Below are 17,668 nucleotides of genomic sequence, written 5' to 3' on the forward strand. Positions count from 1 at the left end.
CAGCCTTCCATCCTTCCGAGATCGGTGAAATGAGTGCCCAGCTTGCTGGTGATCAAGTGTAGATGACTGGGGAAGGCAATGGCAACCCACCCCATAAAAAGTCTGTTGTGAAAATGTTGTGATGCAACATCACCCCAGAGTCGAAACGACTGGTGCTTGCACAGGGGACTACCTTTACTCTTTTATGTATGTGTTTATGACCATTTTGTCTGGTTGTTGTCACTGCTGCATGTACCTTAACCATGTATTGACAAAAATAAACAGAAGTTTTCTGATTCATAAAAGTTTTTATTCTAGTGTAACAGCTCACACTGATACACTTACTGAGACTTCACGAGGGAGATATGATTGCATATGAAATGATAGAATAATAATTGTAATGAGCAGGTGAAAGGGCCGTGAAATGCTGTTATATAACATTCAGATTAAAAAAGAAAACTACAGGGAGTTGTTTAGTTACATGAACACTGATGTTATCTTTCAGATACAGTTAACTTTTATTGGGCACCAATACAGCAAGCGACGTGGTGATTTTACACTGGATGAGGGTCTAGGAGTGGCACACTCCACTTTTTCCTACTGCAGCTATAAGGCTGGAAACCTGTTTTCAAAAACAGCCAGGATTATAACATTTACTTTATGATGTAGATAGTGGGGATTGGATATACATATTTGCAGGCCTCAATTTGGGCAGGAGCTTTCTCTTTCTCCTCCCCCCCCTCCCAATACTTGCTTCTGGGCTCCATTGGTTCACATTCCCTGTGAAAATTTTGCTGACCTCTAAGATTTGACAAACTTTCTAATATTTCCCCCCCACAAAAAATGGGAAAATAACCAAAACATATAAAGCAGACAGATGGAAATCTTCACCATGCCACTGTGGCCACATAGGAAAAAGTAATTTTAAAAGTATGATGGGAGTACGGTTTTATTATGGCAGTAATCCAAGAAGTATTTTAAGGTAGATACTGAGCTGATATAATTTAGTACCCCTTCCAGTGCTGTTGGGGTATGTGGCATATGCAAATGGTTGTATGAATGAGCTCCAGCACCTCTTCTTCTATGACCCCTGTGTATTTGCCAATCTGATTGTCAGTCTCCCCTAGAAGTCCACTTGAAGACTCCAGCTGGTGCAGAATGCTGCCGACAGTTCTTATCAGGAGCAAGGCAGAGCATGCATATTACTCCCATTCTGTACTCCATTGGCAGCCCATATTCAGAGTACTGACTATCACATACAAAGCCATGGGTTTTTGTCCCTCATATCTGCAGGACTGTCTCTCTCCTTATGTTCTGCAATGACAGCTTCAGAACAAAGTTTGTGTCTAAGTGGCACCTTTAAGATCAACAAAGTTTAATTCTGGATATAAGCTTTTGTGAGCATGCACACTTCTTCAGAGTTTTCTTCAAGCCTTACATATAGGTAGAGGGTGGGTGGGGTGGGGGGTTAGTTGCCAGGAAGGGCTAGTTAGAGTCAAGAAACACAAGTAACTGAATCAAGAAACACAAGTAAGTATAGCTGAGATTGGATTAGAGCGGTTGGTAAGACCGTGGCGCAGAGTGGTAAAGCCGCACTACTGAAGCAGTGCCATGGTCAGATCATTTTGCCCTTAAGGCTCGTATGGGGGTGTCACCCAAAACCTGTTTAGGCGGAGAGCGAATTTTAGCTCACCCGCGGAGCCTGATGGACCCGGAACGGTTCCTAACGGCCCTTCGGGACACCTGGCCTACTGGCGACTCCCTGGATGATCTGGTAGAGTCCTGGAATGATGGGCTCGCCAGGGCCATTGAGGAGGTCGCACCCAAGCGCCCTCTGCGTCCCCGCTCGAAGCCGTCGCTCTGGTTCAACCAGGAGCTGCGGCAACAAAAGCGAGGACTCAGACGACTGGAGAGGCAATGGCGGCGTACTCGAGACGAAGTGACCCGAACATCTTATAGAGAGAATTTAAAAGCCTACGAGATGGCAATCAAAGCCGCAAAGAAAGCATTCTTTGGGGCTAAGATTGCGTCCGCAACTTCGCGCCCGGCACAATTGTTCGATATAATTAGAGGACTTACAACGCTGCCGCAAGGCAGACTAAATTCTATTGAATTGGAAATAGGCTGTGAGGCTTTTGCGAATTTTTTTGTGAACAAAATCGCGTCACTCCGCCCCGACCCCCCTGCCAACTTTGAGACAGTTAGCGAAATCGAGGCCCCGAGCCTGTCTTCGGATTATACGCTGGATGGCTTCGACCCCCTCAGCCTGGAGGAAGTTGACAGGATTCTCTTATCTGCTCGCCCAACTACTTGTAAATTGGACCCATGCCCTTCCTGGCTTATTAAATCCTGCCAGGGTGACCTTAGATATCTTATACGGGATATGATAAACAGATCCCTGACGGAAGGGCACTTTCCAATGCCGCTCAAAGAGGCAGTGGTCCGTCCCCTCTTAAAGAAACCATCTTTAGATCCGGCCCAATTGGCACACTATCGGCCGGTCTCAAATTTGCCCTTTCTGGGCAAACTTATTGAGAGGGCAGTGGCGATGCAGCTACAGACTTTCCTGGAGGACGCTTCCGTCCTTGACCCATTTCAGTCCGGCTTTCGCCCGGGACACGGGACGGAGACGGTGCTGGTCGCCCTAGTACAGTGATGGCTAACCTTTTCAGCTTGGTGTGTCGAAAATCGGGAAAAAGTGTAGTCTTCCTCGGGTCGCGTGTCACTTCACCGTGTCACTTCAAGAAATATCAATAATTTGATGATATTTGCAGCCCCAATAAAGAAAGAGGGTTGCCAAGTCCAATTCAAGAAATATCTGGGGGCTTTGGGGGCGGAGCCAGGAGACTTTGGGGGTGGAGCCAGGAGACATTGGGGTGGAGCCAGGAACAAGGGTGTGACAAGCATAATTGAACTCCAAGGGAGTTCTGGCCATCACATTTAAAGGGACAGCACACCTTTTAAAATGCCTTTCTTCCATAGGAAATAATGAAGGATAGGGGCACCATCTTTTGGGGCTCATAGAATTGGACCCCCTGGTCCAATCGTTTTGAAACTTGGGGGGGTATTTTGGGGAGAGGGGGATCCCCTGCCCCCACCTGGGGATTGTAACCCTGCGGGAAAGGGTGTATCTTTTTTTCTTCCCGCCTTTTCTCCTCCAGCGCTTGCCAAGGGAAGCCAAGGGGGGGGCGACCCAATGCTCCCCTCCCCTTGCTCTTTTGAAACCCACACACAGCCCCCATCGCCCACCCCCTTCCTCCTCTTCCAAGCTGAAAAGGGCAGCTTGTCCTTTAAATCTGAAACCCCGCCTCCGGCAGGCGGCCATGAGAAAGAGCGAGATGCAAAGTGAGAAAGATCATGTTGGTTGCAAAAAAAAAAACCCAGGACCGGGTGGAGGAGGAGGATGGGGGGGGCAGCCCCACAACAGGCCCAAGAGCGACGCCCCCTCGGGCATTGCACCCCACACACACTGCTGCAATGCCATCTCTGCCTCCCCCCCCCCAGCCGCTCCATGCAAACAAACGGAAAAAAACACGCCTGCCTTGCTCCTGCATTTGCAAAGCCCTGGCATTGCAAAGGTGCGACCCGCCGAGGAGGGCACTTCTTTCCCCCCCTGCCTCTTTTTTTGCAATGCTCTTTTTTTCTTTCTTGCTGTACCCACCTATTTCCTCAGGCCCCGGGGAGGGCGGGAAAAGGGGGTTGCAAAGCTCGGCCCTGTTGTGAGGAGGAGGAGGCGCGTTTGGCTGCCTCTGCTTTGGGTGGGGGACGGGTTGTGCCAGGAGGCTGTCTCCTCCCGCCCCCAGGTCAAGGAGAGGCGCTGGCAGCGTCGGCCAACCTTCCCTCCCACCCCCAACCTTCCCTCCCACCCCCACCCCCGGCCTGGAGCCGGGGAAAGAGGCGGCTGCGGCCCGCTGCGCTGCTGCTGCCTCTTCTCGCCTTCATCTTAGCAGCTGCTGCTCCTCCGAGACGGGCTCAGCAGCCTCCGAAGGACTCGCGGCTCGCCACGCTCCTTGGTTTCCGGTGTGTCAGCCAAATTGCCTCGCGTGTCACCAGTGACACGCGTGTCATAGGTTCGCCATCATGGCCCTAGTAGATGACCTTCAACGGCATCTGGATCGGGGCGGCTCGGCGGTGCTGATGCTGTTAGACCTGTCGGCTGCGTTCGACATGGTCGACCATCGGCTACTGAAGGGCCGCCTCGCCGACGCAGGGATTCAGGGGTTGGCCTTACAGTGGCTCTCCTCTTTCCTGGAAGGTCGGGGACAAAGGGTCGCAGTTGGGGGGAAGCTGTCCCAGAGGTGCACACTCGACTGTGGTGTGCCCCAAGGGGCAGTCCTCTCCCCGATGTTATTTAACGTCTATATGCGGCCTCTTGCCCAGATTGCCCGAAGGCACGGGCTAGGGTGTCACCAGTACGCTGATGACACCCAGCTCTACCTACTGATGGACGGCCAGCCGACCCACGCCCCGGAAAATCTAGATCGGGCATTACATGCCGTGGCTGAGTGGCTCAGACTGAGGGGGCTGAAGCTTAATCCCGCGAAGACAGAGGTCCTTTGCCTGGGTCGCCGCGGCCCGGGAAGGGGAATCCCCCTACCAGCCTTTGACGGTGCGCCGCTGGTAGCGGCGGACAGGGTCAAGAGCTTGGGGGTGTTATTGGAGCCGTCCTTAAAGATGGAGGCTCAGATAGCAGCCGCTGCCAAGTCTGCGTTTTTTCACCTTAGGCGGGCAAGGCAGTTGGCCCCCTTCCTGGAGCGCAACGACCTAGCAACAGTGATCCATGCTACGGTCACCTCGAGGTTGGACTACTGTAATGCCCTCTACATGGGGCTGCCCCTGTCACGAACTCGGAAATTGCAGCTGGTGCAGAACGCCGCGGCCCGGCTGTTACTGGGTCTCCCAAAGTGGGGACACATTCAGCCGGGTCTCTGGACCCTGCACTGGCTTCCAGTGATATACCGAGTCCGGTACAAGGTGCTGGTTATCACCTTTAAAGCCCTATATGGCTTGGGACCTGTCTACCTGAAGGACCGTCTTTCCCCGCATGTACCCCAGAGAGTACTGAGGTCGGGAACACAAAATCTCCTTACTGTCCCTGGGCCGAAAGAAGCCCGCTTGAAATCCACCAGAGAAAGGGCTTTCTCTGTTATGGCCCCTACATGGTGGAATCAGTTGCCGGAAGAGGTGAGGGCCCTGCGGGACCTTGTTCAGTTCCGCAGGGCCTGTAAGACGACCCTCTTCTGGCTAGCCCATACCTAGCTTGAGAATTTAACACAACTTGCCAGATTTCTTTTTTATATATATTCTGAATATTTATTAATATTTATGGTTTTACCTGTTTTATCTGTTTTAAATCGTCATTCCCTTATATGTTTAAATATTGTTAATTTTATGTGGGATCTATTGTTGGAAGCCGCCCTGAGCCACTCGTGGGAAGGGCGGGATATAAATTCTAAATAAATAAATAAATAAATCTTTTAAGTACATGAAGGGTTGTCATACGGTGGATGGTGTGAAGTTGTTTTCTGTTGCCCCAGAAGGTCGAACCAAAACCAACAGGTTGATGTTAAATCAAGAAAGTTTCCAGCTAAACAATAGGAAACACTTCCTGACAGTCGGAGTTCTTCAATGGAACAGGCTTCCTTGCGAGGTAGTGGGTTCTCCTTCTTTGGAGGTTTTTAAACAGAGGCTAGATAGCTATCTGACAGCAATTCTGGTTCTGTGAACTTAGGCAGGTCATGAGAAAGAGGGCAAGTAGGGTTGCATCAGTGCTTAGATCTTGTGGCCCTTTCTTACATGCCCAGGGAATGTTGTTCACCACTTGGGAGTCAGGCAGCAAATGTTGTCCAGGCCAGTTTAGCCAGGGATTCTGTAGGGTTTTTTGCCATCTTCTGGGCATGGAGCAGGTGTCACTGGAGGTGTAAAAGGAGGAGGTATTTGTGAGTTTCCTGCATTGTGCATGGGGTTGGACTAGATAACCCTGGAAGTCCCTTCCAACTCATGATTCTATGAACTGCATTCTCCGTTGTGGCCCCCGCTTTATGGACTGGCTCCCATTCTCCTGGCTTTTATTCAGGGGGGCTTTTATATAGATAGGGCTGTACTGGAACAAAATGATTGAGATAAGGTTCAGGTGGGTAGCCATGTTGGTCTGAAGCAACAAAACCAAGTTTGAGTTTATGGCACCTTTACAACCAACAAGTGCATGCACGCTTCTTCAGGTAATGGTTCAGAATTATGCTTTGGTAAAGGGTAAGAGACTGTAGATTATACTACTGTGTATTGTTTGTACTGTCTGTTACTGTAAGACCTTGATTTGTAATTTCTGTATCACTTATGCATCATGTTCATGCTTATGTTTTTTTCCAGCTCTGTTTAAATTTCTGCTTGGTTTCAGATTTCTGCAATTGAAACCTAGAGCAGTGTTTATTGGATGTTCTATCCTGTTGATTATATTGACTTTCAGTGAGAAAATCGGACTATAAATAATATAAATAAAATAAAAATGGTCTCATCACATTGCTTCAAGGGCTGCAGGACAAGGGGAACTTCCAAACTCAATCTATTTAAAATACCGTTTATTTGTGATTTAATATTAATTAGCATTACATCTATGAGCAATTTCCAACAACATTTATATATTTTTCCACAGGACACAGAGTTGGTTGGCTCATTCTTTATGCCAAGCAAGTAATTAGAGGCATTAGCAAAAAAGGTGCAAATAGTTCATGTTTGCATTTTTTAAAAAATATTTATGCACACTGCATTCATTTAGATATTTTTTAAAAAGTTATGAAAAGCATAGTTCACAGGTTACTGTTTCTACATATGTTGTAATACAACACAAAGAATGTAGAACATAAACAAAGGTAAGCAACTCAGCAACTTCCACTGTTTTTTTTAAAAAAAGAACACACTGATTCCAGTATTTTGAGATATCTAGAATATCATTTCCAGAATCACTCCAGCGCTGCATTGTCACACTTACACAGTCAAAGCTAACCAGCCCTGTAACATGCTATAGTCAATTTTTGCATGCCAAACCACGCCCGAGCCATATTTAACAATCTATATACGGTATATATTTCACTTGGCAATTTGGAAGTCACATTGATATTCAATGTGTATTTGCTCTTGTGGCTAATGACGTATAAAGGCCCTAGGTTAATTTCCTTGTTTAGCGCATATTTACAGGTTTATTTTTTAAAAGCCCAAATCAAAAATTACCATCAAAAAAGGAGAAAATGGCAGGATCAGCACTTACAGTGCAAGCAGAATTGGTTCTAAGGTTCATCAAGAAAGCAAAACAATCTTATTAAAATCAATTAAGGGGGGGAGGCATTGTGGTACTCCATGTGAAATCTTATACATCACTTTTATAATTTTAAATATGAAACTGTTGTTCCATTGATTTAATAAAAATACCCCAAATCCATACCATATATTTTATGAAAAATAACCCGCACACTATTACAGCCTTTATCTCCACCCCTTTTTCTTTCCATTTCACTTTCCCTTTTGCAGTTTTGTCTCCTTCATTTGATTGTGGGCCTTTCCAGGTGATAAGTTTATAGTGCAATGCATCCTGCTGCACTGGATCCAGACTTCAATCCTCCAGGAAGCACTTCTGTTGTGGGTATATTGTATCCTCCCTCCACTGTAATGACAACACTGAGTCTCTGGGACTGCATAATTCATTCCAAAGTTACAGGGGCCACTGCAATGTGGAGTGGTTGTCTGGAATGTGGTTGCATAAATGTCACAGGCACAGGTACTGCCTGCAATAGAATTGATGAACAGCAGCAAAAGTACTCCCTCCATGCTTTGCCAAGCTGTGCCAGCACTCAGCTTCCAAAGAGGGAAATCACATGGGAGCTGAACTGGAACAATAAAGCAAAGGGTGTAACAACCCCCCCCCCCCCCCCGGTCCCCTGCCGCCTTGTTGATTTCAGCTCTGGCTAGCTAGTCCCTCAAGCCTTTGCCTTGGGGCTTTATAGCTGAATTAACTGAACAGCCCACCAAGGCTAAAATGCAGCTGGAACATGCTTTGAACTGATCTCCTGAAAAGGCCCCATGTTAACAAGATTATTTTTCTTCATTCAATAGCAATACCACAAGGAAAAAAATATAGAGTAAGATTTAAACCTGAATCCAGTTATACTTATGTTCTCCACATCAGGTATCTGAGCTTCTGGATTCCTGAATTATATTTAAGTATACTCTACAACCAAGCATTCTTAATAATCTCTATTGTTAAAATACTTGGTTTACATGCCTATAATACTTTATACTGAGTGGTATACAAAAGTTTTGACATATAAAATTCTTTTTCTGTTTTGCCATAGTTAAACTAAGTTATCAATGTTAAGCATATAAAAACCCCTTTATTGAAAAATAAGGGCTTTCTCTCTGCCCCCCCAACTGATAGAATAAAAAAAGTTTTCAAAAATTATACCTTACTAAAATGAAGTATTTGGCAAAAGTTATTGGTGATGAATGCAATCTGTAAAATTCCAAATGCAATTCCTTTTACAATTTCCCAGCTCTAATATTATGTGCCAGTGTATAATAATTATAGACGACCAACTCTTGACAAGGTGTGGTAAGAAGTGACCACAGTGGGGCCAAAACAAATGCTATGGTCAAAAATCACAATACCAAGAAGTATTGCCCAATTAACTCAACGAGGCAATAGATTAAACAAACATTATATGATAACTCAACAGCTACCTTAGTGAAGCTGTACTGAAGATTTTCTACTCCCGAAAAATTTCTAGGAGTAACTTGCTACTTGCAAAGGACTTTGTATTATGATAGTGCTGTACTAGAACCTCTGACAATGTCATTTTATGGTAGAATATTCAGTATTTCAAACCCTCAAAGTGATTTTATTCATACTAATTGAGAGATGAATTCTTGGCTCAATTGACATAAAGTGGTCTCTAGTTTCTTCCAGTTCTGTTCTTAGGTTAAGGCCCAGTTTACTACACAACCCTACCTAAACTGGCCATGTTAATGGCTGATTAAAACATGGGTTTGAAATGTGCAATGTAGCCTTAGAGTGAGCTGTACTTAGGCTTCTGCTTTTTCCTTCTTTTTGCTCTTTTTCAGGAAAGATGGAGTACGGAATTTCTTCTTTTTCTTCGATGGCGATTTGGAAGGAGATCCCTCAGGGGAAAGTGCCTCCTCAATCTTTTCAGAAGTTTTAATAGTAATCTCGACATTCTCTACAGTACTAGTGGTTAACTGGCTGACTCTCTGCGCTAGATCCTCTTCCACATCATGTTCATCTTCCTTGCCATTCATCACCACACCTGGGACATCCAGAGAGATGAGGGTAGAATCCTGAAGGTAATCATAATGATTTTCTAGAGAAAAAGCAGGACACAAGAAGTTAACACTTTTTACAGTACTGATAATTATGCCGCAGTTCAAACTCAATGACAGTCTAGCCAGGAAAGCTGGGTATCTTGAGACTGGCCTGCCACTCCTCAGTTCCAATTTCCTCTCTTTTTTGTTGAAGCAAGAATCTCATTTGTGAACATTAGTAAGTATCAGACATCAGCTGTATCTGTTTTCAATGATCAAACTGTACTTCTGATGAGAATGTGATGCAATGAAAATTATTACCACAGCAACATCACAGCCTACTATATTGGTCTGTCACCATGAGCCAGTATACATGGATAGTGCTGGGAAAGAAGCTCTTTTTCCAAAAGTGAAAAATTGGGGCATGAACAGTAGATCAACATGATGTTAGAAATGTTTCTAAGTAAACAGTTCTGAAAGATCTAAAATCTAATTCATACTGGGTGGATATCAGGTCCTTAGGTTTTGATAGATCCCAAAGTATTATTTAAAAGATGTGACAGCACAATAAGTTCTCGTTTCCACAAACTGACAAAGGAGGAAAACTGTATTTTCCTTCCAAAATCAAAGAAATTTAAAAATAATTGCTATGGATTGGTAAGAGGCTCATAACATTTTTTAAAATGTATTTTATGTCTATTTTACTCTATGTTTTATGGTTTTAAATCATGCATATGCATGTGTGTGAGCTGCCCTGAGTCCGCCTTGGCAGGGAGGGCAGGATAAAAGTGGAATTAAATAAATAATATTGTACAGGACATTACAGTGAATACCTTCTAATTTGTCAGGGACATTTTGCGGGGACTGAGTTTGAGAGTGTATTTGTGAAACAGATGACCCATCATCTGACAATAATTCCTGATCAGCATCTGTAGAACAAGAGTTGGAATTAGTAAAAGCCATGCAAAGTAAACTAAACAGAAAAAGGATCCATGGATGTTAGTGCATACAACACAAGCCACTGCTAGAATTGACCTGGTCATGCTGATGTCACTACACAGAGTTATATTCTATTAGTAACCTACAATTATGAAATGCATAAAATGCCAAAGATGGCCGAAGCTATTTAGAAGAAAGCATTCCATGCAAACATATTTTTGTTTAACCATGGAACTGTTATAACGGAAAACAATAAGAACAATCTATGCAGCATTAGTTCGAGAAACACTAATGTTAAGACAACAGCAAAGAAGGTAGCATTATTACAGAACCCTGATCAGATGCTTTTTAATGAAGGTGGGTGAAAAGGTTGTTGAAATGTAGTATTTTTACCTTTGAATCTTTATGCTTTCAAAAATAAGAAATGGGCAAGTTAGAAAATTGCTAGCTATGATATTACAACTGTGGGCAGTAGAAAAGACTATCACCAAAATGTTTGACTTCATAAATGATTTAAAGGTTCTTACTTTTTATCTTTGCTAATAACACCGATGAACAAACTGTAATAATTTCTACTTTTTTAAAGGGCCAATTTAGACATTATCTCATGAGATCCATAGAAAAGTCTTCCCAGCATTTTTAAAAGACAAACTGCATCTACAAGGACCTTCAAAGCATATTTGGACTGAAGCATAAGAAGGAGTTTAATTCCTTCCCCCCCAGCACAGTTTTGCCTATTGAAACTGGTCTTACTGTCCCTAGTAGAAGAAAAAGAAAAAAAGGCAAAGAGGAGGGTCTGATAGAATTGTGCAGAGGAGGCCCTAACCACAATTGCTGTTTGCTGCAATGGCTGCAATTTACCTTTTGAAAATGCTGGGTAGAGCCACTGACAAATCTTCGTTTGGCCACAGTAATTTTATAGCGGTTTTAAAGAATACATTCAAATATGAAACAACTGTACAGTAGGCACAACTAAATATATGTAACAATCATCCCCCCGCCCCCCACTATGAAATACAACAAGTTAGCATGCTGTAGGAGATTAAATATAATGGATACAAAGGACAGTCTAGATAGCAGTTAGGTGGCAGATTGGGTCAAGTCTTTTATTTATTTATTTTAAAGAATGGCAAGATAGGGAGGGATATAGTTTGAAACACAAGCAAGAAGAAGCACCAGAGAATGACAGATTGAGAATTTACTGGAGGGTGGCAAAGGAGATGGAACTAGGGTCTGAAAGGGAATAGGAGCAAGTAATATGTAGAAGTATTGGGTTGCTTTCTTATCTAGAAATACAGTGGAGAAGGAGGAATTAGGAGAAATATGCCAGAGGACAATCAGAAGAAGGAAACAGTATGTGCAGAATGAAGGTATGTGTGTATATGTGTGTTTGCACATGTGCATATGGCAACTATCAGGCTTTAGTAGAATACCAGAATGCACTATTCACACAGAATCCACACAGATAATCCACATAATCCTTTTAATTAATTGAGGTTTCAGTTATGGCTAGTTCTCTAAAGTTATATTATGACAAATACTGTTGTGGAAATTTTTGAAACTAAAGAACCAGCTGATGAAAATAGCCTTCAGAAGTCAATATCCTTGGAGCTATAAGTCACATCTGTTCTTTTCAATACTTAATTCAAGTAGCTTTTTGGGTTCTGTAAGGTTCAAGAGTCTGGTTACAATGTGGAGGAAGCTGGTACTGGAGAATCAGGATATTGGGCCTTCGCACGGATTACATTTTGGCAAAACTCTTAAACCAATATCTCAGGACCTTTACACACCATTACCAGCTCACTGCAGAGAGAAATTAACAAGTGAACTGAGCAACAACTGATGTTTATTTAAAATGTGCTGTACAATAGAAATCATTGCTTTCTCTACAGGGATATGTATACACATATTTAAAAAATATTGGGACAGGAGTTTCCCCAGCACATAATTAGATCAACAGGACCTTTAAAAGTAAAATTAATGGTGTAGCTGCTGTTTCCAAATGCTCCTTAGTATGGGAATTTAAAACATTCAAAATCAAACCAAGTCCTCCTAAACATAAACTTGTGATGGAAGTGGTGAAATGGCCAGAAGACGTACCGTCAACTCCTTGTTGCTTGCGTTCGATTGTTCGCTTGTATTCTTCCAGTTCTTTTTCGGTGAGATGGCTGAATGGATTGGGAGGGGCAGGTGGGGCATGCTCATCTTCTTCAAATTGCGTGGGCTGGAAGAGGGAATTTTTTAAAGTGGAAAAGGGCAGCTACAAAAACAAAACACAAACAATCCCCAAACTTCCAACAGTTGGCAATAACATTCCACAAAGCAAGAACCAGAAAGAATGAAGCAGCTAAACCAGGGGTGTCAAACATCTGGCCTGGGGGCCGAATCAGGCCCCCAGATGGCTCCTATCAGGCCCCCAAACAACTGGCTGTCATCTGCTTCCTTCTCCCTCTCTCTTGCTTCCTTCTACGTAACAACTTGTTTTGCAAGGCTTCCTAAATCGCACAGGAGCTGTAGAGTAAAACCTCTATTTTCTCCATTGGCTGAGGCTCCTCTCTTGGGGAGGAAGGGGGGGGAGGAAAAGCTTGCTTTGCCATGCTATCACAATCACACAGCAGAGCTACTGAGCTAAGCCTTCTATTGGCTGAGGCTTCCCCCCCTCGTGGTCCCCTAGGGAAGGAAGGAAAGAGCCAGAGCTTCCTTTGCTCAGTTCCCTGGATCCCATGGAAGAAATACAAAGAAAGCACCTTTAAGACCAATGAGTGCTAATGTTTTAAGCATGTTTTAAGTTTTTTTTTTTTAAATCTTTAATTGTGTTTGCCTGTGTCCTTTATAAAGTTTATATATCTGCTATCTAATCTAAAATAGGTACACATATGGCCCGGCCTGACAAGGTCTCATTTATGTCAGATCTGGCCCTCATAACAAATGAGTTTGACACCCCTGAGTTAAACAATCCATAAAGCATGATGTTTTTCAGTTAACAGGAAATCGGTTCCCTTATCAATACAGAATGCCAACTTCAAACAAGTTTTAATTTGACCCTGACTGCATTGCTGCAGCATGTACATATATTACTCTTGTAGCACTACAGTAATCATTCACAACTGCAGTCTTTTCCACAGATGGACATCTAACAGCAAGTGATTGCTACAGCACATCAATGTCCAACATACCTATATATTCCCCCACAGGGCAAATAGGTGGTAGGATGGATATGAATTTGGAAAATGACACTGCAGAAAGCACAATCCCAATTCCCCTAGCAGCTGTTTCAGCCTTTGAAAATTGCTGGAGATTATAAGTAAGGATGTGCAGGAACCAGGAAAAAGGGGCATTTTTAAATGCCTCCCCCACTCCCTGAGTAGTGCTGCAGGAGGTGTGCTGCAGAGGAGGTGTGCCACTAAGATGGTGTGGTTCCAGAGAGGGCAGGATGAATTTTTAAATGCCTCCCCCTCCCTCTCCAAGTCACAGTTGTGGCACACTTCCAGGAGTGAAGTGAAAGCAAATTTACTTGTGGAGGCAAGCCACCAAGGCAGTGCAACTCTGGAGAGGGAAGGGGGATTTTAAAATGCCTCCCCTTCACTCCATGAGCAGCATTGGCATGTTTCCAGGAGAGAAGGGATGGCGCACAAACAGAATGAACCATTACAAAAACCATGGTGGTTTGTGGGCAGATCATGAACAAGGTGGATTTGCAAACCTGCCTGGTTCATGACAAAACTTGGTTCATAATTTGGTTGTGCCCATCCCTAATTACAGATTACCAAATATTATCTAGTTTCCCCTATAGTTATGAGATTATTTCCCCTAATATCTATATGAAACTTACTTGTTTGCATGGTGACTAAAATGAAAGCAGTGACACAGTCCTATTTAATTTTAAAAGCCACGTAAACATGAATTCTTTTTAGAAGTTGTATAATCAGTACTCTCCTTCAAATATCTGTATCATAATTATTTGTTGAAGAGACTGATGAAAGCAAGGAGATTCATTTGCACCAGTCAAGGAACCTTAAACAAACTTGAACATGTTTCCAAAGTAAGCATTCATCTAACCATGGGTGCACTTACAGTACTTGGCTTCTTATCCACCACAATTCCAGCAAGCAACTGAGACTGTGGTCCTGCAGTCTTTAAGTCATACCGGTTTTGCTCTCGAATCTGGAGAGAGAAATGCAAAAGGATTTTTAAAACTTCCAGTGTTTCTGTTCAATCAATTCTATCCACGTGGATTAGGAATTCCAGACCTGTTGTGCTGAGACTCATTAACACAGTAGCTGGGAAAAGTGTTCATTTTTTGCACATTCCACCAATAGAGGCACCATTTTCCTTGCTTCAGCCTCTGTGACTGTCATTTCCCTCCCCAACAGGAATTGCTACCTCACAAAAAGTATTATAACATAGTCCCCAGTATTCTATTTCTTTTCTTTGTGAAGTTACAACTGCATATTAACTGTGCATTTTTTCAAAATGAAAGCTGGGAATTAGTATATTGTTGCAATAGTATATTGTTGCAATTGTTGCTGTGAGAGCCCTCTCTAGCCCCACCCACCTCACAGGGTGTCTGTTGTGGGGGAGGAAGGTAAAGGAGATTGTGAGCCGCTCTGAGACTCTTCGGAGTGGAGGGCGGGATATAAATCCAATATCTTCTTCTTTATGTAGATCATTGTTACATTATAATGCTATAATGATCTGTTAAATTACCATTTTTTTAAAAAAGAAAGAGGGAAAGGAAGTGGAATGCTCTGTTGCCACAGGGAACACCTCTGCATTTGCAGTAGCAATTATAGTTACTCAAAGAATCACCTTCATATGGAAGCAGTCCTGGTGTTGTTAGTCTTACTTTCGGCACACTTTGTGGGTAACAACCAGTGTTCCCTCTAAGCTGAGTTAGTGTGAGCTAGCTCACAGATTTTTAGCCTCCAGCTCACACATTTTTGTCTTAGCTTAGGAAGGATGACCCCAGAGCACAATAACTTATGCAGTAGCTCACCACTTGAATGCCAGTAACTCACAAATTTAATACCAGTAGCTCACAAAGTAGAATTTTTGCTCACAAGATTCTGTAGCTTAGAGGGAACATTGGTAACAACTGCCTAGTAAGTTTGAAAGAACATTGAGACCACTTAGGTAAACGAAGCAGCATGTATTTGCAGAACCTTAAGCACTACTTCCAGCTTGTTGCAGCTTCCAGGAATTGCTATAAGCTAACAATTCTTTATTCTCTTTCATTGTGCAGTCCTGCTGACTATTGCTAATACAGCACTTCTAGATCCAGACATACTATTCTTACACCATTCTTCTGTCGTCCTACTGCAGCCAGCTCCCCTGGCTATAAGCTATATGGCATGCACATCTAGAGACATCTAAAAGCTCTAACTGAAAAAACAACTTCCCACTTTGAGACTGCAAATGCCTAAAAAACCTGCATGTCTAGAATTGACAATATTGCCTGGGCAACAGTGCTGTGCCGATCCTTTTCTAGGAAGTGAGCAATTTCTTCTGAATCAAGTTGACTCCCCAAAACTAGTGCTGTAGCCTTTTGATCCCTAGCAGATACAAACTAAGAAATTCCTAGAACTTCTGGATGAAACACTGTGTATCTGGCAGAAGGATCCAAGGGTGGGGTCAGAACTGGCATAAGAATTAAAGAATGCATTGGGGAGAAAAAGCAGCCAGCAGTCTGAGGCTAGCTTTACAAAGAAGCTCTTGTCATTCTTCCTCATTGCCTTTGTTGCTTCATTGCTTGGATCAATGAGAACTGAACAGACAAACAAAACTAAAAACGAAGAAAAAAACCTGCAAAATGGAATCATGTTAAAAACAGCCAGGGAAAAAAACCTACTTTAAAGACTTGTTTTGTAACCAGAATAAGCATTTTCTCTGGAGAATTTAAAATGAATAGAATTATTTAAAAAACAGAATTTTAAAACAAGATTACTTTCAGCCTGCCAATTTCAAGCTAAACTGTAGAAAACCTGCCAGCTTCTTGACAAGCAGGATAAATGAATCACTAACTCTTTAAAAAACAAAACAAAAAAACACCACAACGTAGTGTACATCATCATGAAACCTGCCTTACCTTATTCCTCTTTTCCAGCACATCACTTGGATTTGTATTCATAGGAACAAACTGGTTTGGATCTTCTATTTTTATTGGAGTTCCTCCACTAACCTTAGATGAATCTTCAGCTTTTATCCACTTGAGAAAGAAAAAATAATAATTTCAATACTACAGGGAAAAAAGGCAATTGTGTTTAGAAGGAGCATGGTTGAAGAAGGGAACAGAGACCTTCTGGGCAATGGGATTTATATTTAGTTCTGCAGATAGGATTTAGGCAAGTTTACTTTCCAATTTTAGCTGTTTTTACCTTAGTATCTGTAAAGTTCTGATGTTTTCTCAATGAAACAAAAATATTTACTAAACATTGGTAGTATCTCCATTTCAAAATATTATACTCAAGGCCTAAAAAAATCAACAAATTTCTTAATTTACTACCCTAATGATTAAACTCCTTTCCAACTGTAGGTATTTTGACTTGTACCTTTAATGTAGGTCTTTTCATAAGGCTACTCATGGAAAACTGCTGATAAAAATTAAAATATACAAATTGCTGAACCACCACAAGGTGGAGGTGTTCTTTTGAAGTCCAGGTCATGATATGTAAAACTATTTGACAACAAATTTGCATAAAATGCAACCCAAATCACAGTGTGTCCCTTTCCATCTTTACTCCATCTCTGGAGCCACATATAAAACTATACAATGTTTTAGGATTTAAATCATTTGGTGCATGCTAACACATGTTTGCATTCTACAATAAGGGGCACAGTGAGGAAAACTGTGTGGGTCTGGGATTATTCATATAATCCACTCAAAATTTACACCTACTGAATATTAGACCTGAAAGCACCTTTTCAAAGATATCATAACATTTATGTGTTATGGATTGGGGGAAGGAAAATCTTGCTGCATTGGAAAACTTGGTAGGGATACATGGTGGTATGAGACACCTCCTTTAAAATTAAGGCAGGAAACTACATGTCCCAGTGCACATGAGGGTGCACAGTCAACTTGCAAACAGGAGACTTAGACTGGAACTGAAACTGATAATTATCATTTTAAAAATGGTCTGTAAGCAAAGTGGCAAAATGTACTCCTAGTATTTTGTACCAATTATAGCATCAAAATGCTCTTTAAAAGACATGCCCATGAAAAGTGCATTACAATAATGTAACCTGGGTGAGACCAAAGCATGAATAAACTGGCTTAGTCTTTCCTGTCAAAGAAGGGATAATGAAGATATGAGAAATTCTGTATATGACAGAGGAGATCTGCGCTTTCACCTGCAGCCCTTGTCCTAACAGCCCTCCCAAGCTGTGAAATTGTTCTTTGAAGGGAAGCACTACTCTGTCCACAACAAGTTGTCTCCTAAAG

The 17,668-nt window shown here is 42.6% G+C and overlaps 1 protein-coding gene across 5 annotated transcripts in view; it reads right to left on the minus strand.

The window, feature by feature from the left end:
* ADD3 (adducin 3) overlaps positions 1–17,668 on the minus strand; it is a 258,754-nt gene that overhangs the window by 20,060 nt on the left and 221,026 nt on the right. For 3 of the 5 annotated variants that reach the window (XM_060241696.1, XM_060241697.1, XM_060241695.1), the window contains exons 11-15: positions 16,313–16,432; positions 14,302–14,391; positions 12,328–12,451; positions 10,122–10,217; positions 6,541–9,347 (exon numbers count right to left, since the gene is read on the minus strand). In XM_060241696.1, the coding sequence (XP_060097679.1) occupies positions 9,052–9,347; positions 10,122–10,217; positions 12,328–12,451; positions 14,302–14,391; positions 16,313–16,432 (726 nt within the window). In that variant the 3' untranslated portion in view covers positions 6,541–9,051. Of the gene's footprint in view, positions 1–6,540; positions 9,348–10,121; positions 10,218–12,327; positions 12,452–14,301; positions 14,392–16,312; positions 16,433–17,668 lie in introns of those variants that run through there. The other 2 variants (XR_009555571.1, XM_060241698.1) reach the window with 2 other exon arrangements.

The sequence above is a fragment of the Heteronotia binoei genome, chromosome 6, assembly GCF_032191835.1.
Source record: "Heteronotia binoei isolate CCM8104 ecotype False Entrance Well chromosome 6, APGP_CSIRO_Hbin_v1, whole genome shotgun sequence".
In the NCBI taxonomy this organism is placed as follows: domain Eukaryota; kingdom Metazoa; phylum Chordata; class Lepidosauria; order Squamata; family Gekkonidae; genus Heteronotia; species Heteronotia binoei.